Source organism: Centropristis striata, chromosome 4, assembly GCF_030273125.1.
Source record: "Centropristis striata isolate RG_2023a ecotype Rhode Island chromosome 4, C.striata_1.0, whole genome shotgun sequence".
In the NCBI taxonomy this organism is placed as follows: Eukaryota; Metazoa; Chordata; class Actinopteri; order Perciformes; family Serranidae; genus Centropristis; species Centropristis striata.
The window spans coordinates 31,663,978-31,686,125 of record NC_081520.1 but is presented as its reverse complement, the minus strand read 5'-3'; the positions used below and the strand labels follow the sequence as shown (position 1 = coordinate 31,686,125).

The 22,148-nt window shown below is 39.3% G+C and overlaps 1 protein-coding gene across 2 annotated transcripts in view; it reads left to right on the top strand.

Annotated features, from left to right (window-relative positions):
• The window catches only part of grm5b (glutamate receptor, metabotropic 5b), an 89,871-nt gene that overhangs the window by 51,033 nt on the left and 16,690 nt on the right, over positions 1-22,148 (top strand). For both annotated transcript variants that reach the window (XM_059330878.1, XM_059330880.1), the window contains exons 7-11: positions 13,052-13,287; positions 14,737-14,858; positions 16,457-16,581; positions 16,690-16,858; positions 17,732-17,858. In XM_059330878.1, coding sequence (XP_059186861.1) covers positions 13,052-13,287; positions 14,737-14,858; positions 16,457-16,581; positions 16,690-16,858; positions 17,732-17,858 — 779 coding nt within the window. The remainder of the gene's footprint in view (positions 1-13,051; positions 13,288-14,736; positions 14,859-16,456; positions 16,582-16,689; positions 16,859-17,731; positions 17,859-22,148) is intronic.

The following is a 22,148-nucleotide window of genomic DNA, read 5'->3' as shown; positions in this document are numbered from 1 at the left end:
GTCATATATCAAATCAGCGACTGTTGTCTGAAGCCCAGGGGAAATTTGCAAAAATGCCACAATCTGAAATACCCTCTGTACGCCTGAACTAGCCTGGACAAAGTGTGTGTGTGTGTGTGTGTGTGAGAGTGTGAGAAGGTGTCTGTGTGTATCTGTATCTATCTGTGTAACCTATCTTTACAGACAGATGAGGAAGTAAGGGAATTTCTAAGGTTAGAGTTTGAAGCGATGGAAAGTGTTAAGATTGGCGTCTAGAATTAAACAGAATCACTGGAAGAAAATGCTATTATTTAATTGTAGTCTAATTAATGTTCTGACCCTGGGCGAAATTTACTTTTTCCAGTTGTGGTGATTTGTATAACATACCTTCAGTGTTGGAAGATGTATTCAGATATCTTGCTTAAATAAAAGTACTAATACCACACTGTGAAAGGACTCCACTACAAGTAAAAGTCCTGCATTCAAAACTTACTGAAGTAAAAGTACAAAATTATCAGCATCAAAATGTACTTAAAGTATCAAAAATAAAAGTACTCATTATGCAGAATGGCCCCACTTAGATTGTTTCATATATTCTAAATATATAATTTGATTATTATTATTGATGCATTTATGTAAGCAGTATTGTAATGTAGTCTGGTATGGCTATTCCTTGATGACTTAATATACTGTTTTGTGGTTAAATTTATAAGAGTTTGTAATCACTTTAACTTTATCATGTTTTTTATGTTAAATCTCAACCTGAAAAGTAACTAAAGCTGTCAGCTAAATGCAGTGGAGTAAAAAGTACAATATTTGCCTCTAAATGTAATGAAGTAGAAGTATAAAGTTACATAAATGGAAATACTCAAGTAAAGTAAAAGTACCTCAAAATTGTAAGTACAGTACTTGAGCAAATGTACTTAGTAACATTCCACCACTGCATACCTTATAGATATGAATAGTTTTTCAGTCTGAACCAGATATTTCTTCATTTACTTTCCTTTTTTCCCTCACGCAGTCAGGTAACTGAATATCAGTGATAATCTGCCATTGAAATTGTGCTCTGTGAAAGAATAAGTAATAGTCTGGAAAATAAATAGCAAATAAAGCAGCAGAGAAACAGAATAAATTGGAAGGAGAAGGAAACAATAATGTGAAAGATGGTTAGCTAGTGACTGACTGAGAAAAAGACACAGCTAGAACAGAGAACAAGTGATATATATATAGATAGATATATAGATAGATAGAAAATGCACAGCACTAAAACCTAATGGTAGGCTATATGCCCACAGGGGTGTTTTTGGATGCAGGTCATGCTGCTTCCCAGCATCAGATGCCTGATGGGCATGCCACTAGTCTGTGTCAAACAGATGATTGACAGGTGCTTTCCTTCCCTGAAACAAGAAACCAATGCACAATGGAAGGTTTTTTTGGCTTTATTTCAAGCATTGAAAGGATTGGTTATCAATTGATCTTTCATGACTTTGAACCAACAAAGGAAACATACAAGCCACACAGATGCTTTCGCTCCTGGGCTGTCTGCTTCTGAATTTCAAACTGGACCAACACATTGCCTTATATGGAAATAATGTCTTATTTTTACAAAAAAAATAGTTCTGATTTGAGGTGAGAAAAAAAGCACATTATAGCCATTCATTTGAACCTTTTTTGGTTTCCTATTTCCAGAAACGGTGTGTTCTGTCCCTGATTTGCATAAATTAGCCGAGAGAACTTTATGCAAATGACGAATGGCCAATCAAATGCCCCATCTCCTGGAGTGCCCCAACACTGCCAGAACTCATTACAAGGCTGCTTACATAGACAATGCATAGGAAACATTATGGATCTTGTGGTTATGTACCATAAGATCATCAACATAACAAGAAAAGAAGGAAGAAATAAAAAACATTTAAGAAATGGGGAAAAGGGAAAAAAAAAAGAAGACAATCCATATGTGGGGAAAAAAGAGATACCAGAAAAAGATGAGAGGTGAGAGACTGTCAAAAAAATTGAGACAAAGGGTAATGAAGTGTGGCAGCGATAGATGAGTAAAAGTGAACCTGCTGCCAAGGTAAGCAGGCGTGGGCAGTTGTGCTGCGTGTGTGTGTGTTATTGAATGACGGGCGTGTAAAGTGGTCCGATCACTCACATAATAATTACACAGTTGGGTTCACACATGGAAACAGGCCTTGCATCCATCTCTTTCTGTGTAACACACACTCAGAGTTTAGCACCACTGTGTCTGTGTGTGAGACAGTTTTGACATTTGGCTTAATGAGTTCTGCTGTTGTCATGGTGAACTTTGACCTCCGTTTGGCTGAGGCTGTTTATAGATGAGGTGTCATGGCCGAGCACTGGCTGATAAAATCCGTTCAAATTACAGTTTGGAAAAAAAAAAAATGTCAGAGCTCATTTTCTTCCAAAAGCCTCTCTCGAAAACCCTTCATGAATTGATAAGTTGATTCATATTTTTCAGACGCCGCGCAATGCCACTCATGCGACTCGTCTATGTGCTAAATAGACAATGAAAAATATAAAGAGTGACTTTAACAAGGAGTGTGCTTAGTCATTTGAAAATCACAGTATCTGAAGCCAATATTTTGCTTTCATCTCGCTGTGAAGGCCTCTCCCCTCTCCAAATCCAGAAGCCTTTAATCATAGAGCCTCAACAACAACAACATGCATTATTGCATCACATCATGCAACTCTCTGAGCTTTTTTTAACTTAGATCCAGTGTTTGTTTTCTTCCTGTGGAAAAAGAACATCATCCAGGCCACTGAACAGATCTTTTTCACCATCCATCAGTGAAGACAATCTGACTGAGTTGTCTCTTAAGGCCCAAACGCACTTAAAAGCGCCTGGCGTTTAAAGATGCTGTTAAATTGCCCAACACGCACCGTGTCATGTGGTGCGTCAAACTACTTTGATGCCTCTACTTTGACCTTGTTACGATTTTGGAGCGTCAAATGAAGACGCATCGACCAGAGCTGTTTTTTCTGCAACCGTTCCGTATAGTTTTTTTTTTCATTTATCCTGTAGATAATTTAATCAATTTAGTTTACCTATACTGACTCTTAGCTGATGTTAGCTCAGTCAGCTTAGCTTTCATAAGCAATTCAGTTGTGATTCTGCAGTGCTAAAAGAAAACAGCTACCACTGCTGCTAACGGGTATACTGTACTACTAAAGGTCTAAAAATAAGAAAAACAAAAGTTTACACCCTCAGCAGTTGTGTCAACAAAGCAGATCCACCCCGCATCATCCATAATGACTGTCATGACAAAATTAACCTAATAAATAGTATAGAGTTATGATTTTCTGTGCTTTATGTGACTTTCACACCTGTAAGAAAATATAAAAGATGGCTGATGGCTTTGCCAGTGTCCTGCTGCCAACTAACTAACTACAGCAGCAGTACCCAACAGTTGCCCTCCTGCCTGATGTAACATTAGAGGCTACTCAATATCAATAACGACCTTCTCCCATAACACCGCCGGTTCTGTGTTTTTGAATTTCATATAATGTAGGTGAAATAGAAATGCATATAAACAATAATGGGGATATCTGTAATATACAAACTTTTTTGCCTACATAACTATCTCTTCCTAAAATACTACTGGTTCTATGGTGTATGTATGGTTATTATTTCCCACCTGATTGCTGTATTGTGCCACTGAAGCTTCAATTGACATGCGACAAATGAGCCACATCAGTTATCATTTTCAGTGCTTTTCCTCTTAGTATCCCACCTAGTGAGCTCTGTCCATCACAAATTGTGCATAGATCTATCAAAAAGCACACCGTACCGGTGTTTTGCATGTATTTTCCTATTTGGTTCAAATATTCTGCTGCAGATTACTTTCTGTGCTGACACAAATTGACAGTTGTTGCTGTGTTGTGGTGCTTGGGGAGCCTTCAGCTACCTTGACTTAAATGTGGGTTTATGCACTGCAGATTTTTTAATGCATTAAGCAACCAAAATCCAACACAATCCTTTTCATAACATCCATGTTTGTTTGTTTTCTGGGTTCACATTTTGACAGCAGAGCTTGCGCATGTACAGCTGTTGAGCTGCCAACACCTAAGTTTCAGATGTTCACAGGCATGCAGAGCAGCTTACAATGTTTCTCTTTGGGTTTTTTTGCATTCTGTCAGATTTTAACCGTCTGCCTGTGTGTGTGCTCTGTGTTCTCTTTCCGCACTTGTGTTGTCTGTCCAGCTAATTACTGTTGTCAGGTTTGGTTGGTGGACTGCTGGTGTGTATGTGTGTGTGTGTGTGTGTGGTTGTAAGCAGCAGATGCTCATCTAGAATCTCTGCCAGGTTGCCATGGCAGCTAGAGAGTGGGTGGGTTGGGGTCGGGTGGCATGATATTATTGAACTCAGACATTAATTACTAAAGTGACCTATTGGCAGCACAGCCTTAGATCAGATCCAAATATTTTGCCAATTCAAAACCTGCGACCTTATTTTCCCGAGCTCTAGTGATTACAGAACAATCCAAATTTGTACTCTGAAATGACAATAATAAAATGGAAATGCATGCCTCCACTCTCTTCTCTCTCATCAAACAAGTATTGTAACCAAGCACAACATGACGGAGGTCAAAGGGAAACAATGGCACAAATAAACATTCACCTTAAGCTGCGTATACCAAAACACTGTGCTTCATTCACTGATCAAATATCATCAACTCACTTTAATTCAGACTAAGTGCTCAACAGGGATGGCCTTGTTAAGCTCGAGAGATGTAATGATCCAGTCAGCTCTTGATTTGGTTCTATTTACACTGCTACCTTTACCATGTCCAGCTTTTTGTCTTCTTTTTACAGTGTACAGCAATATTTAAGTGCAGCATCAATGCAAGCAAAGTCGACCATAGACTGTATAATGAATGGATGATGCATCTCCACTTCCTCCCACTGTAAAATAGTGAAACCATGTCATTCTGAGCCAGTCTTGATCGTGATTGTCTGGTGGAACAGTGGTATCGAGATCTCGCCCAAACAGCTGTCAATCAGGACATTACACCCCCGTTTTATACCATGAAATGAATTAAAACCAAACTTATCAGACAAAATGACAGAAAACGTCACATTTGAAGTGTACTAGTTTGGCTCATGTCCCATCTGTTAACATGGAGGGGGTGGGAATTATCTATACTGCAGCCGTCCACCAGCAGGTGATTGAGATGTTTTGGCCTCACTTCCAGGGAGCTGTCAGACTGGCCCTCTTTATATGGATGCAGAGGAGCTGAACATTAAGCATTAATACTTAAGTTCGAAAAGCATACAATTTGAATCATATTTGCCATTTGTGGTCAATTAGTTCTGTTGCTCTATAAATGTACAGAGACAAACAATAGAAAAGAGTCTGGAAGATAATCTGAGTTTCTGATTAATTTGAAAATAAATCTAAGCTGTAACGCAGTTGCTGCTCATCGTCACAGCAACAGTATGTCCATTGACTGCTATTGTTGAGAAAGAATTCAGTTAAAATCCTTTTTGCTTTGTATCTAAATGCAACTTTCTTGTTTTGACAGAGAGTTGGAAAGAGAGAGAGAGAGAGAGAGAGAGAGAGAGACCTTGTAAAAGGTTCATCATAGCACTCTGCTTCTACTTTAGGCCATTGATAGTCTCATCTATTCAGCTCTTTTGACATATTTTTGAATCGCATTCTTGTTCATTTGTAATTATAGCTAGTAGCACTCTCTTAGCTGGTAAAGATGTTCAACAAAGGGTACATCAGAAATTGTATTGTCAAGTTGCATGTTGCATGAAAGATGCATCTTTTTGTGCTTTTAGGTATTCTTGTCACTAAATCCCACCGGCCGACCTTTGCTGGAATTCAAAGAGTGAAAAACTTCTTGCTTGAGATGGATTTCACAACCAAGAAAGAACCAAGTGAAAATTAATAATCACTCGCAAATGAGTTCCACTTTCTATTTATACTTTGAATGAACAGATTGGAAAGGCAATTGCCCCAGGCCACAGTATGCAGAACTGGTTTGTAAAAGTTCTGCTTAAGGTAGAACATTGGCCTAAAACACTGGCATACTGTACTATTATGCAAATAGCATTTCCAATATTGGTAGAGACAGGCCGTCTAATGTTAATTGAATAGTGAATAGAAAAGTAAGTATGTGTGTATGTGAGAAAGAGGGTGCACTTGTGTGGGTGTGTGTGTGCATACACTTAAAATCCAGTGTGCTCTAATGAGACACAAAGTACAGACAGCAGGTTGAGCGTGGGCTGGAAACCATGGCAACGGCCTTGGGCTCTTAGACATGTGCAGACAGACAGAGAGAGAGAGAGAGAGAGAGAGAGAGAACCAGGATGTCATTAAAAACAGTTAACTTGATCAAGAATAGAACAAGTGATTGATCAGCCTATTGTATGATAATACACACATAGACATCTATTGCCCCCCCCTTATGCACACACACATAAATGCACACACATACACTTACTTTTTCTCACTCTGATAAGTGTATACATTTACCCTGAAGAGCTTTTCTAAAGGTTTCTTCTTGCAGCAACATCGCCCACACAGTTCCATAGTGTAAATGTTTATCTGTATACATCTGTGTGTATTTTTGTGCATTTGTTTCAAAAGCCATACAGCTGACAAGACTCTATAGCAGACCTGGGCCCGTTGGCTGTCCCTGTCCGGCCCGCGCAAGGATACCCGAAAATTAGAAGTCAATTGTGCTTTTGAAGGCGATTTATTCTTGCAGGCATGAGTATGCACAGAAAAAACACTGAGTTACCTTGTTACCTTGTGAAAAACTCTTATTTCTTTTTGCATAAAGTTAAGTAATTGTTGATTTACTGCAAACATACATGCTCTATATCATTTTTGTGGTTTGAATGTATGTTGTGTTAATGATAATGATAATAATTGGAGTTTTTACATTTTTTTTACTGCTATATTTGACTCCACTCCACATGAACATAGTCTTATCATAACATGTATTCTTACCAGTTGCAGCTCAAAACCAGATAATTTACTGCATTTTATAAAGCGAAAATTAAATACATTTTTTTGTGCAGAATTTAGTTCAGAGTTTTGGTTCAGCCCTCTGCAACCTTCACAGTAACTCTTTTGGCCCCCCGGGGAAGTGAATTGCCCACACCTGCTCCATAGGTTGCCGTCTTTTGAATTGAGCGCAAAGATTGCAAAACTTCAGTACAATCAGTGACTAGTGTCAATCAGCTCCTCTCTTTCCTTTATAGCTTTGTACTCTTCACCATGACTTACCAACACTTTGTAATTGAACAGTTTGTAATTGAGAGTTCAGTCTCCTAATGCAAATTTCAGGCAACACATTCACAACATTATTCTGATTAGAGCTCGACCCTGCAGATGAGGGTGTTGGGTTGCGTCAGGAATGACAATGGGCGTCTGGACAAACAATCAATGGTTTTATTTTGTGTAGTGTGTCATAGTGAAGGAACTGATGCTGCGCCTGACAGAAAGACGAGCATATGATATATTTTTTTACCTTCCACCACATGTTCCATCATGTCCGTGACTTTGACCAAGCTGTAACCAGGGCAAAGCAAAAGAGGAATGATGTTGTTCGTGCTTCTAGGTAGACCTGTAAAACAGAGCAAAGGTTACTATGTTAGAGAGAGTATCTGTGGTATGTTTGCTCTCCTGAGTCGTCCTCCTTATCAGACCAGCGGCAGCATCATTTTCAGAAGCGGTTACCAGCAGTTTTAGCCAGAAACTCTTCTGGGAAATTATCCCCTTGAGCTTGTTTTAGGAGATGCAGTTTTGAAGTAAAAGCATGGCCGCTGGTGACCCAGTGAAGGAAATGAAAGGAAATCTCCGCTGTCAATGTCAGCGATGGACATTACATTTAGACGGCAGCAGGTGGTGGTTGCGCAGGACACTACAGTCACTGTCAGCTGTCATCTTTTGTTGGTTTTGTATGTCTTTTTTGGTCATTTTGTGTCTTTATTTGGTCATTTGGCGTCTTTTTTGGGTCCTTTTACATGTTTTTTGCCATTACATGCAATTTTTTTAGTGTCTTTTTTCTGTGTTCATTTTGTGTCTCTTTTGGTGATTTTACATAGTTGTCCTTTTTAAGCCTTTTCTAAACATTAGACAGCCAGCATCATACACACTGTGCTTGTTTGTTTGTATTATTGTTCCAGGAAGTCGGTTTCTAACACCTCTTTCCTGATAACATGCTGTGAATCATGAATTACGGCATACTTTTATTGATCGTGGACCAATGTGTAGTGTGTCATGTCTCTGCTTCAAGTCACAGCAACACTTCATGACTCTATAATCTATCTATAACTGTAAAAGTGGTTTTATTGTGGTACAATGATTACCAAAGACCTATTTCGAGCCTTGTGTTAAGTCTCAGCTGCAGTTTGCTGTTTCAAAGACAGGAACATTGAACCCCTGTTGTGCCTCATCCGCCTACTTTGATGCAAGGCGAGCCACCAAGATACCAAACAAGCACAGGTGAAGACAGACTTCACTGTGTTAGAGAAAAAGCACTGCATCATTGTAAAACCGTACATGCAGCGATCACTGTCACATCTTACATTTACATCTCTTACATGCTTCTTTTTCAGGCTGGTATAAGTGAAAGCTGTGCTGTATCATTGATCCTTGCTTTCATTCAGCTATGTTAGAAAATTCAGTTATGAGGATTATGAGGTCACTGTATTGTTGTTTAAATGTACCATTTCATGATACTTTGTCCAATTTAGCACAACAGTTATTAGAAACACACCTGAGACCAAAACAACAGTTATTGATTTACACGTTAGAAAACCTAAAAAAAAAAAAAAAAAAAGTTATTATTAAATAAATGTGTGGGACTCAGAAAAATGTATTGTTGTTATTTTTGTTGTTGCAGCTTGTGTGGGAGTTACTGTGCTAACCGGGAAATTATTAAATCACATTTCCTATGCTATTTATGCGAGACAGAACAGAGCAAATCATTTTCAGTGCTTGTACTGGAGAGAAACATATTACTTCCTGAAGGGGCAATTAGAAATTTGGTGATAAAACACTCCATATTTCTCATCAGTGATAAGTGTCTCTATTTGTTTAATTTGGATATTTGATCTGAGACGATATAATTCAGTGAGAGTGAAGCCGTTTTGTGAGACAATAAGGTGATGAGTGTGTGAAGGTCACCGATTGGGTTCAAAACCTCAGCAGCACAAATAAAGCTGAAGAGAGTTGCTTATTGGAAAATATGAACTTTTCAGATATATTTTGACTTTTAGGTGCTGCAGATACGTGCAGGTGTTGTGAGCGTATTTATGTATGTGCTGCTGCTCGTCATGTTGGCCTCTGAGTAGCTGCAGGTGAAAGAAATAGATTAGTGACAGACAAAAAGTGAAAAAAAAAAAAAAAAGGCTCCAAATAAAAAAACAAAAAACAGATGCAGCATGAGAGACAATACATGCCGTGCATGTGTTTGAGTTATCACGTTGGAAAACATGAAAAAAGAGGGGAGGACATATTGGCAGATGGATGCAGTGGAATGTGACAGAGCGGGGAGGATAGGGAAGAAGAGGAGGGCAGAAAAACAGAGCGAAGGGGCCCGAGGGAAAGCTGAAGGTGTTAATGAGAGAAGGTGAAAGAGACAGATGGGGAGAGAAAACTGTGTGAGAGAAAACAGAAGAAAACTATTGACAGGATGACAAAGGTGCTGATTAATGATTATTGCTTGTTGACTTCTGAATCAGTTTTTTCGCTGCCTCACTCCTCAATCTCTTCATCTGTGTTCATTGTTTCTCTTTCCTCCTTTTTTCACTTTCTATGTTTTTTTATCCTTCCACTAATACTGTTAATACAACATTGTGTTGAACACAGACTAGAAGCAAATACTCATACCCCAAATTCTATTAATTCTTCCCACAGGGGAGCTACTGATTGATCCATTGTGAAGACATGTGGTGTGATGATAGCACTTTGCTGCTCTGCATGACAGCAGACGCACAATCGGTCAACAGTTTGAGCAGCAGTGCGTATCTCCATGACTTACAAACTCTATTCAAACTCTAAAACTATTTCAAGCTCCATTGATTTACTTTTCACCTTATTTTACAGCCAGTTGCCTTTAAGTTATGGCAAAATACAATATAGATCAATATGAGCAAATCATTCAACCAGTTAAATGAACAAATGATCATCTACTTGCTTTGCCTGGGGGCCACTTTTGCAAAACATTTTAATGCCTGGTACAAATAGCTTGATAATAACCAAAATCATTATCAAGAAAACCATGGAAAATGTCTGTCTAGGTATCAGCTCTTAAATTAAACTCCTTTGAGCTATTTTTGTTGTTATCATTATGTGTGTCCAAACAAATATTCTTTGTTGTACCAGGCATTAAAATGAAAAAGAAATTAGAGAAAACAAGTGTTTGTTTACACTCCTGAGAGATGTCAAATGGTTCAGCGGTTTAGTGTAAGTAAGTGTCTGCCCTTTTAAAGATAGTTTACAATGGCTGCTTCTGTGTAACAGGTGCCCCGCCCCCGAAGTTGGGAACCATTGACCTTAACCATGAATGACTGGTCCGGGCTTTGTTTGGAGTTTTCATTTTTTTGAATGCAACATCTAAACATATCTGACACATATTTCAAGTCTTATCACCAAAAATAAATATGTAAATACACTTTTTAACAAGGCAGTGTCACTAAATCACTCATCTGTGACAACAAGACAACAAGCCATCCCATGTTTGACACTCACACACATCACATACTTACTCACATTTATTTATATGGTTACAGGCATCATTTTTCGTGTAATGAAAATCCATCTAGAAATGCTCCCACCATGATTTATGACCACTGCTTGGAGGCAGTTTGTGACAAGAAGAACAACGGAAATAAAGAAGAAAAACTTAGAGGGACACAAATGGTAGCAGACGGAGAAGGCAGTTTACACACACACACACACACACACACACACACACACACACGCTGACTGAGGCTGGAAGGCCTGCTGTAGGAGAAAATGAGTTTTGTTCTCTGGAGGCTCGGAGAGAGCGAGGGAGGGAAAGAGAGAAAAAGAAAGGAAGAAAGGAAAGAAAAGATAATTTCCACTGGAAGAGCTGAGGATCATTGTCCTGCTTGAGGCTATGTTGGCAGTAGTTGTGAAAGAAGGAGAGAAGACTTGTCATTCACATCCACTTCTCCCTCTTTCCCTTCCCCTCTTTATCTCTCCCTCTCTCTCTCTCACAGACACACACATGCACTCACTGTGCCATCTGTGCCTCCTTGAGGAGCAGTAAACCTAAATTTTCCCCCCAAAAAATGCCAACTACAGCGATATGTCTCCACACTTTGTCAGTGTGTGCATTGTGAGGTGGTTATATTCGTATTGCTGGTGTCTGACGGGGCATGGCTGCTGAGCTGCAGCCAAAATACTCCATTTGACCTAGATCATCTCAGCACCAGGCTGGTGTGTGTGTGTGTGTGCGTGTTTGTGTGTGTGCGTAATGTTTATGCCTATTTGTCAGCGATATGATGCGCTTTGGACATTGCCCATAATGATGTAAGCGCTCCCTCCCACATGTCCTCTGTGCTAATCATTCTGTTTGTGCCTCCTTTCACTGTTTTTCTCCCTGATTTTCTATTTCTGCTTCTGTCTCTCGCTATTATTCCCCGTCTTTCTGTTGCGCATTCCCTTTGTTTGTCCCTTCCTCCCAGGAAACTGGAGCACTCACCAAGTTAATGTCTTCATCCGTGTGTGTGTGTGTGTGTGTGTGTGTGTGTGTGTGTGTTTCTGAGGGCGTGAAATAGGTGTTATTTGTGATGGTGACATGTTGTTGCCCTTGTGTTTCACCTCTCAACCCCAGAATGTAATTTCATCCAATAACAGGCATGTCAACTGTTCACTGCATGCAACGCACACACAAACACACACACACACACACACACACACACACACACACACACACACACACACACACACACACACACACACACACACACACACACACACACTCATAGTTGTGTATAGCAAATTGCTCTCTAATGGGCTCTAGAGGCTGACCCACTCATCTTTGCATCTTTGACCATTATGATTTTAATGTATAGTACAAGCTCAGCCAATCAGGTTGATTATTTCAAATAGCAGTATTAAATCCTACAGGGGCTGCTAGCCCACTAACAGCCCAGCAGACAGCACACATATTCCTTTTAGACATTAGACGCTCTCATAGAAACAGGGACACTGAAATCAGTAATGGAGACCAAATAAGGTGTAAGACCTGCTACTGGGAGGCTTATTCGACCTCACTTATTTGCCAGGTGTCCATCCAAAAATGGGACTGAATACTTGTTTCCATCCACAATTGTTATGCGATTATTGATTAATTGAGATGAAGCAGCAGATGGTGCCAATTCTCCTGTCTGAAAACCATTTTACAATTGCATAAGAAAAGGGTGAAACAGGATGACATGATACAAAGGGTACTTGTTGAACGATAAAGGGTGTAAAACAATGTAGAAAACTCAATGGAAATATGCCATTCCTGATTGTTTCATGTATTAATGTGAGGAAGGTTCTGTCAGATGATTACATTGTCTCTTTAGCGATCCAGATGTTTCAGGATGTAGAAGTCACATGCTTTGTTAACATCTTATTCCATTGCATTTTGCTTTGACTGGCACATGAACTTTAAAAACCTTTTCAGGGTTTTTTCAATTTTTTCGATTCTACATTTTTTCATGCACAAATTGGAAATGTGCATAAACACATGAATGGGAATGCACCTATTGAGTCAGCCCCATTATTTATACCTTCAATTATGATAAGACCAAAAAAATCACAAAGACAATTTTCCCACATTGTTCCACCTCAGTCTTCTCCTGCCGAAAATGACGTCTGAAAAGCACAAATGTCCAATTAAGTTCTCTAAAAGGCTTCTGCAGTATAATCTGAATAAGTATTGTGGAACGATCAAATGGTTCCTTCACATTCAGAGCAAACAATGCAAATTTTGTTTTGATTTTGAATCAGTGGGGCAGATAAATTGATGCTGTTTGCTAATCTTCTTGTCTTTCCTTGTGTGTTTCTTTGCAGTGATGGATGGGCGGACCGGTATGATGTAACAGATGGCTTCGTTAGGGAAGCAGCAGGTGGAATTACCATCAAGCTCCAGTCGGCTGATGTGAAGTGGTTTGATGAGTACTACCTTAAACTTCGTCCCGAAAACAACCTGAGGAACCCCTGGTTTCCAGAATTCTGGCAGCATCGTTTCCACTGTCGACTTAAAGGTCACCCACAGGAGAGCAGCAAATACAACCGCACCTGTAGCAGTGAGTATAAATACAAATAAACATACACATGTACTTCTCTAAACACATGTAGCAGTGAGTATGGACATAGAGTGTCTCGTAGTTGGGTGAGTTACAGCAGTGTACTGCCCTACAAAGCCTAACTGCAGTAACTACATTTTTGGTCAAATTTGAGTTATAACTAAAAATGAACTCCTTGATGTCTGTTTTATCTTGTGACAAAGTTTTAGATTTCAATTTTGCTTCATTTCAGAGAAATAATTATATAAAAACCAAAATATCCAACTCAAAACCAAGCAGTAATTGCACTGTCCACGGTCTGCTTTTTATATATATATGAATTTAAACATAAAAATAATAGAAATTATAAGTTTATTTGAAAGGGACATTATTATCTAGATAGTGATTAAGTAAAAAAGTGAGATAAAATGATATTAAGATTAAAATATAACATTTCTTTATAATATTAAGTCTCAAATACGCAAATATTTGAATAGAGTTCTTAAACACTTTTAAATTCATTTATAACAAAATCAATTTGAAAATGTTTATTCACTGAAGACAAAATATAAAAGCTGAAAGAAGACAACAACATTGTAGTTACTGCACTCTGTTGTTGCATTACTATTATAACCTTTTACAGCAAAACCAGAGGGCAGTAACTACATTTTTGGGGTCAAAGGTCAAATAAATTCACATGATTTTTGAGCATAAAAATTACATCATCATTACATGTAGAAATAGGTGTTATGTCACGTACCTACCAATAACCCATTTGGCTTGCCAATAAAAAAACGTTAAACTTTAAAGCAGTTTTTTACAGTTTGGCCCTTTTGCATAGTTACTGCAGTTAGGCTTTGTAGGGCAGTATTGTACTCCTGTTTTGTTCAAAACCATCTGGGGTTCAGAGAAAGAGAGACTCGCATTGTTTTTGTAACAGGCTACAGTAACAATCTGCATTTTTACTGACAGCCTTTCATAATGGCCACTATTAATGCAAATAATATTCAAACAGACTGGCTGAACACACACACACCTACACACACCCTCCATATGGATACACACACAGCTTTCCGGTTCATCTGGAAATGTCCCTTGTGGCTGTGAGTGCGCCCTCCCTTTATTTCTTTGTATTCGTCTCCCCCTATCTTTCTCTCTCTCTCTCTGTTTGAATCCCTCCATTCATAGGCAAAACGGTGTGTGAGAGCTGCATCAAAGGGAGTCATGTCTCATGTATTATAATGAAACGGGACGTGAAATACAAATGAACAGGACACAGAAATACGCAGACAAAAAAAAAAGATGTGGAGGTGGGAAGTGGCCGATGAGAAGAAATGAGAGGAAAGAGAGTGGTCTTTGATGTCAGGGGAAAAAAGCATGCAGTGTTTCATAATATTAGAAGGGAAATTAAGAGTTTCTCTGATATACCTGCCTTTCTCTTTCCCTTTTCTCCCCCACCCACCTCTGTAGAGCGGGAGTCGCTTCGGCAGCAGTATGCGCAGGACACTAAGATGGGCTTTGTCATTAATGCCATCTACTCAATGGCATATGGCCTGCATAACATGCAACGGGCACTCTGCCCAGGCTATCAGGTAGGTGCTGCTCTGATGGATGAATAGAGGGACACACTAGGACAAAGCAAGGAGATAAAGGAAGAAGATTAAGGGATGGAGAGGGAGAGAGGGTGGAGAGTGGGAATTATTGGACAAAAAGAAGCCACCCGCTGGGTATTGCTGCCTTATTACACTTTACCTTTTTTCCATGGTGGCCATTTTTGACTGATTGTCAAACTGCAAACACCAGGGGCCTCATGTATCAACGCTGCATACGCACAAAAACATTGCGTACGCTGTTTTTCCTGCACACGCCACATGTATGAAAAGTGAACTTACCGTGAGAATGTGTGGTGGCACCGCAAACTTTTGTTTTTGGCGTAAAGTACTGTCTTATATGCTGTTTTTAAATGTGTTTCGTATCTAAACTCAAACTGCACACAACTGGCTTTGTATTTACAGTTTATAGCTCTCGTTTTCCACCCTCACTATCCCGTTCTAAATATGAGGGGATAGATGTTTTTTTTTAAGATAGTATTTTTTCTTAAGTCTATATATTTTGCTTTTTCCACTATTTTTTATATACATATATACCAAATTTCCCTCCAGGGATCAATAAAGTATTTCTGTAAGTAAGTATTCTGATTAATATGGAGCGCACACATTTTTCACAGATAACCTGCTTTAATTACTGTGTCAAAGTCCCGATCGCCGATTGTTTCCCCTTTGGTTTAACATGGCGATGGTAACGCTGCAGGTGCAAGGCGATCCATGACCACAGATCCCTCTCCCCCGGAGAAAAAACGTGATTTGGAAATCCTTCCAGAATAAGTCAGGTGTGGTGCATATTTGATCCCGTATGTGATGTGTAATTGGGACAACAAGTTAAGTGTGGCTCATAAACTAATGCGTAAAAATGATTTTGGCACACATTACGCACCGGCTGAATTTAGACACCTCGCTTGCAGTGGCAGCACCTTGATTTGTCATTGTTTTTGGGATGTATCAAGGAAAGGTGCAGAACCTGGCGTAAGCACAGTTTGATACATGTGGAGGTGAGTTTGCTTACATACTTTTCTAGTTTTGGGAGAACGCCATTTTTCGGTATGAAAGCTATGCACTCTGGATGATCACATATACTACAAACATTACTATGAATTATGTGTTAACTGAGGAATTTGTAGAAAGCTACAAAACTGAAACACATTTAGTGAAGACAGAAAACACATCAGTGCTGCTAACACAGATTTCAACTCATATTAGTTGTAACATTGTGGTTACGACTTTAGATTTCATCCTTACAGACAAACTGGAATGTAATATTTCACACTTGTTCAATTCTGACGAAACCTCATGAGATGATTCAGTTTGATTAGGAAGCATTGAAATGTTCATAAAACTTGAATGGATGATTCAGTCTGCTGGTGTTTTGATTGCTTGGTTTATATTTATATTATATTAGTCCAGCTGTTTTTATTATACTTTAGTTAGAACTCAGCTAAAGTACATTGAAGCGATATTTTTTTTTTTTACTGTCTATGTGCAGTTACATTCACTTCTTTAAATTGTATCAACATGGATGGCCACCATTTCCACACTTTTGTTGGATATGACATGATTTTTTAATGTATTTTAAGGGCCTGTGTGATGCCATGAGACCTATAGATGGTGCTACACTGCTGGACTTTTTGATGAAAACCAACTTCACAGGTGTGTCAGGGGAGGGAATCTTATTTGACGAGAACGGAGACTCACCTGGCAGGTACGCTCTGTAGCTCATCAAAGCTGCCATACTCTTTTGGCTTGTATGGTCCCATAACATGACCATGTGTGTTAATGTGATGGGTGTATGTGTGCCTTTTATCCACAGGTATGAAATTATGAACTTCAAAAAGATGGGGAAGGACTACTACGACTACATTAACGTTGGCAGTTGGGACAACAGAGGCTTGAAGATAGATGACGATGAAATCTGGCCTAACAGAGACGGCGTCATTAAGTCGGTCTGCAGTGAACCCTGTGACAAAGGACAGATTAAGGTAAAATGACTCAAACACATAAAATGTCTTGTTATATGGCGTTTACAAGTATTTTCTTTACAGTTCGTAAAAGGTCATTAAAGCCAGTATTGTGAATTCAGCTCTACTGTACAGCGTACAGTGTACAAATTTTTACATGTTGAATAAATTAAGCTTTTTTTTCTTTGTCCCCTCTTTTGAATAAGATTAAATGTCTAATAGGCCGGTTAATCGTCATTTTGACTATCCATGCATTTGTACCTCCAACTGAAATTAATTTCCTTTGATGGAAGTGTTCTCTGGGCTGCTTAAGCACAAACTAGAATGAGGTGTTTTTTTTAAATTGGTCACACTGTTTGGTTGAAAAGTGGGTCTTTCACAGCATAATAGATACACTCTTTGTGCACATGGCGCTACTGTTTCTGTAGTAGAATACATGTGCCCAAAGACTAAATATAGTATGATAAGAAAATGGCTGTATCTCGCAAAACTACAGGAAACCGGAACACAGTCAAGTATTTGATATCTAACTAATAACAAGTTAAGATTTAAAAAAAAAATACACATATGCAGTTTTAAAAATATTGAATATGGTAATTATTTAGTAAATGCAAAGTTTATTTTTTCCTAATTTTTCAAAAATCCTGATTTTCACTGTTAATTAAAGTGTGATTTTTCATGTGATCTTAATATTTTACACGTGTGCTGATAGATGTTTGCCCAATGTATGACTTTGCTGAATTTCAAGACTTAAAACCAATCAGAATAAGTAAATAAGTGTCATTTTTCCCTTTCATCATACACACAAATGGGTTGACCGCTATGTTAACAGTCTTTATATAATACAGTGGATGGTGCACACACTGTGCACACTGTTTATTCTGTCCCTTTCAGGTGATCCGTAAAGGTGAAGTGAGCTGCTGCTGGACGTGCACTCCCTGCAAAGAAAATGAGATTGTGTACGATGAGTACACCTGCCGAGCCTGTGAACTGGGCTCCTGGCCTACTGATGACCTCACAGGTCAGTCTCTGTATGTTTGTGTGTTTGTCTATGTGCACATTACATGTAACTGCAATCTCCGAGACTGTTCCACTTTGCCAAGAATGTTGAATAGAAAAACTCCAATGAGCACATGACGCCACAGTATTTGCCCATGCTCCTGCATAATAATCCTGTATTACCAGTGCAGAAGCAGTGATACCACTCGACTGAAAACGTGCAATATGTGTGTATGCATGTTTGTGTTCAGGCTCAAAGGGTAAAGGATGTTTAGTAGAACGAGATAGTTGTGTTTCCCCTGATACAGCCTATTATTATACAGTAAGTCCTGCACTAGTTACATTAGAGAAAAACTGACAGACGATTCCTCGGTTTCACCCTCTCCTCCTCGTTTCTCTCTCCACCCCTCCCTCTCTCCCATCCCTTTAATTTGTTTCCAACATGGTCACCAATGTTTTAATTATTCTGCATCAAGAGCAGCTTTCAATGCAAATGCACTTCAGTTGCAATGAAAATTTATTTCCCCTCCATTGCGTTCGAAGCGGTTGGATATTGCCTTGTTATGCTTTCAGCTGCTCATTATACTGCTTGCTAGCTCCTCAGCAAGCTCAATGATTAAAACATGAATCGAGCCCTGCTGAAAATTCAGACTGAGCTTCAGTGCCAGAGAGAGAAGCATCCTTAAACTGAAACAGGCAGCAAACAGGTGAGAAAATGACAAAGGGAAAGTTGACAGAGAAAAAAGAGGGAGATAAAGAATTGAAAGAGTGTTCGGGGTTACTAGTGTATTACTTTGTGCGTGTTTGTCTGTGCATGTCCATGTGTGCGAGTACGTGTATGCGACTCATTTCATCAACAATAAGTGCTGCGTATCCCCCAGCGGGGCTATATGGAACAGTAATAATGAGGTGTAAACAAACTGCTTGCCCTGTTCCTCCAGCAGACATTTTGATCTCTCTCCCTCAGGCCAGAAGAAAGATGGAGAGAGATGAAGAGAGAGGGAGATAAAGGGGAGGCAGAGGGAATATAGGAGATAGAGCGAGGTCTCAGCTGGCAGGGACAGAGGTGCAGTGGGTGTGAAAACCGTAGAAAGCAACAGGAGAGTTTAGGCGACAGCAATAGAGCAAGAACAAGAAAAAGGGAGTGAGAGAAAAATGACATAAAGAGAAGGAAAAAGTGAGTTGGAAAGAGAGAGAGAGAGAGAGATGGAGATGAATAGGGGCTCTGACAGAAGCAGCAGCCAAGGAGAGTGAAGGGAGCAGAAAAAGGGAGGATTAGCTTTGGGATTTGAGCCTCTCCACTGATCGGTAAAGTTCCACAGTGTGGCTCTTAGAGAGTTTGCTTTAAAAACTTTGTATTGACTGAACCCTCCAAACGGTTCCCCTCCCCTTTAATGCACCAGTTTAGCTTAGGGTCAAACACGACACGATTTCCTGCAGGTTCCATGAACTAATTAAGTATTATAATGCCGACGTGGTCGATGCTTTATTCGACTGCTCTGAGTAAATCCATGAGGAAAACACTGATCTGGGATTTTTGGCCCCAACATGTAGATTTATGTGGGCAGGATTAATTGGAGCTAAATTCTTAGCAAGTGCCTTAGTTTCCAGCCACCTTATTTTCACGGGTGTGTGGTCCTCATTGTTAGGGAGGACAGTTACTGTAGTCCTTCTCTGTTAAAGTGTGACTGTGGTTACACGAATAACTTATTTCTTAAATGAGAGATTCATAGGCCCAATACTCACTAAGAGATGCTTAACTTCTAGCAAGCAGCCCTAGCTTCAGGGTGAGTTTGCCGGTTAGCAGTCATAGACCTTTTTTGGTGGTTGTGGGCAGTGGATGTTTAGGGGGAGATAGCAGGTCAACAATAAGCCACATAAGGGGGCACGGTGGTGCAGTTGGTAGCGCTCTCGCCTCACAGCTAGAAAGTCGGTCGGGGCGCCTGATGGGGGGAAGAGGAACCGCTGGGAATAACGTGATCCTCCCACGTGATATGTCCTACCGGGGAATCTCCCCCTGTCATATGACAAGAAGCGGTCTGCGAACTCCACATGTATCGGAGGAAGCATGTTGCCAGTTCAGGGCTCTCCCCAGACCGACAGGGACGAGGTAGCGCCCAGGATCACGATAGGAAAAAACTGGGTGATAAATAAAATGGGTTACAAAATCGTGGGATAAAAAACAAAACAAAAAAAAAACAATAAGCTGTGAAGCTGAAGATCAATTTGAGATGCAGCTCAACACTGTGTGACTAAATGAGTTATTTATTGAAGCCTTTTACTTATTGTATTATTTAGTTTCTATTAAGATATGGTGTAATATTACTACTTTATGTAGCCTAATGAACAGCAGTAACAGTACAGTACAACAGTAAATGTTAAAAACTGGCCTACTTGTGCAATGCACTATTCACATGTTGATCATTCTTATGTTTATTTTCTCACGTTTATTTACTAGAGGTGGGAATCAGCAGAGGCCCCACAATACTATTTTATCCCAATACTTGAGTCCAATAAGATATTCTTGCGATCCAATATATTGCGATTTACGTAACTGTCAAACCCACAGACTGACCAACAAAGTATTCAGTCAAACTGAACTCAACTGATATCAAACATGTATGGATGACAACAACTGCAGCATTTTATCAAACTTTCCTCAACTTTAAGCTTCACTGGTCTCAATTTTTATGACTTAAACATAAAAAAAGCAGAACTATGACGCACATGGTGCCTATAGATACCTTTGATCTTCTAGTTTCATATGATATCAGTTTCTCCAGCTAAGGAACGCTAAATATCGATACTTTACGGGCATGAATCGATCCAAATATTGCCACGCAAAATATCACGATACTATGGTGTATCGATTTTTCCACCCACCTCTATTATTTACCATGCTGGACTTTGGACTTAATGTATCCGATATTGAATGGGACAAAATTACATTTCAGTATTATTGCATTGGGTGGAAGATCTGAGTGAATCTCTGATGAGATCAACCACAAACATTATCCCTTAATCTAATATGTAGCGTTAATTAATGCACTGTCATTCAGCACTTGGAGAATATTTCTTCTACCTATTTATCTTTCAGCCATCTTTTTTCTCTACTTAAGAAACTCTTAGCCTTTCAAATGTCCTCCATCCTACTCCGAACAGTTTTTTTTAGCTTTGGCACTTCCTTAAGGGCTAACATGCTTTGTGAATGACTATTATCTTTACCAGTATTGACTCTTAACGGTCACGGGAAATTCCTAGAAAATATAGTTCCAAGAATTTTCTTAGAATTTCATCATCATGGGGAACTCTTTGTACTAGAAAGCTTTATGAATATGACCCCTTGTCTGTGATTTTCATGGGAAGCTGCTCCATTTCAACTTATTTTTGTATGGTTTATGTTCTGTCTTTAAATAAAATTATCATACGGGTTGTTCTGCTTCACACACACTGCATGATGTTTGACACCTCACACAGTTTTAGATTATATTTTAATAGATTGTATTCAGTTTTAACTGAAATGACACTTTAAGCTCTTAAGTGATATAAGCCTGCAAGTGGGCCACATGCTCTGCAGAGTGCTTCTGCCTGACTTACTTCTGTCTGTTTGTTTGTTTCTGTCCCCTTGGCTCCCATTCAGCAATTAGGCTGCTGCTTTTGCCGCTAGACCTAACCACTCCACAGATTTGCAAAACTTTATTAAGCGTGTTAAAGACAATGTAATTTAATTACTTAAGTCTTTTTTAATGACTCTTCTCCTCCTTCTGTGATTTGCAGTACTGTATAATCAGGTGTGTGTGCATGCATGAATGCATGTTTGTGCGTGTCTGTCGGAGAGAGAAACGGTAAGGGCAAGAGAGAAGGAAAGAGAAAGAGAGTAAGAAGAAGAGCAAGAATTCCCAATAGTTGCAACAACATTCACGTGCATCCAAACGTTCATGCTTTCACTCACATTAAACCTCACGAAGACTTGACATCCAAAATTCTGCTTCATAGGGAAAAACTGTGTCTGCAAAAGGGTAGCTACTAGTGACAGGGATTTCATCTTTTTTTAGTGATCCGGATCATTTGGCTCAGCTCACCAAGAAGAGCCACTTTACCACTTCAGCCAAGTTAAGCGCTGTTTTGACTTGTGATTTGTATTTAAAGACATATATCACTTAAATTTCAATAAATTGCTGTAGCCAATTGCATTTACAGTTGTAAAATCCCTTGTTAACTCTCTAACTGGCTTGAAGAACCACTCTGCTACCAAAGCAGATAGAAAATGCCTATAAAAACCTAAATATAGAAATTGAAAAAGGACAGCTAT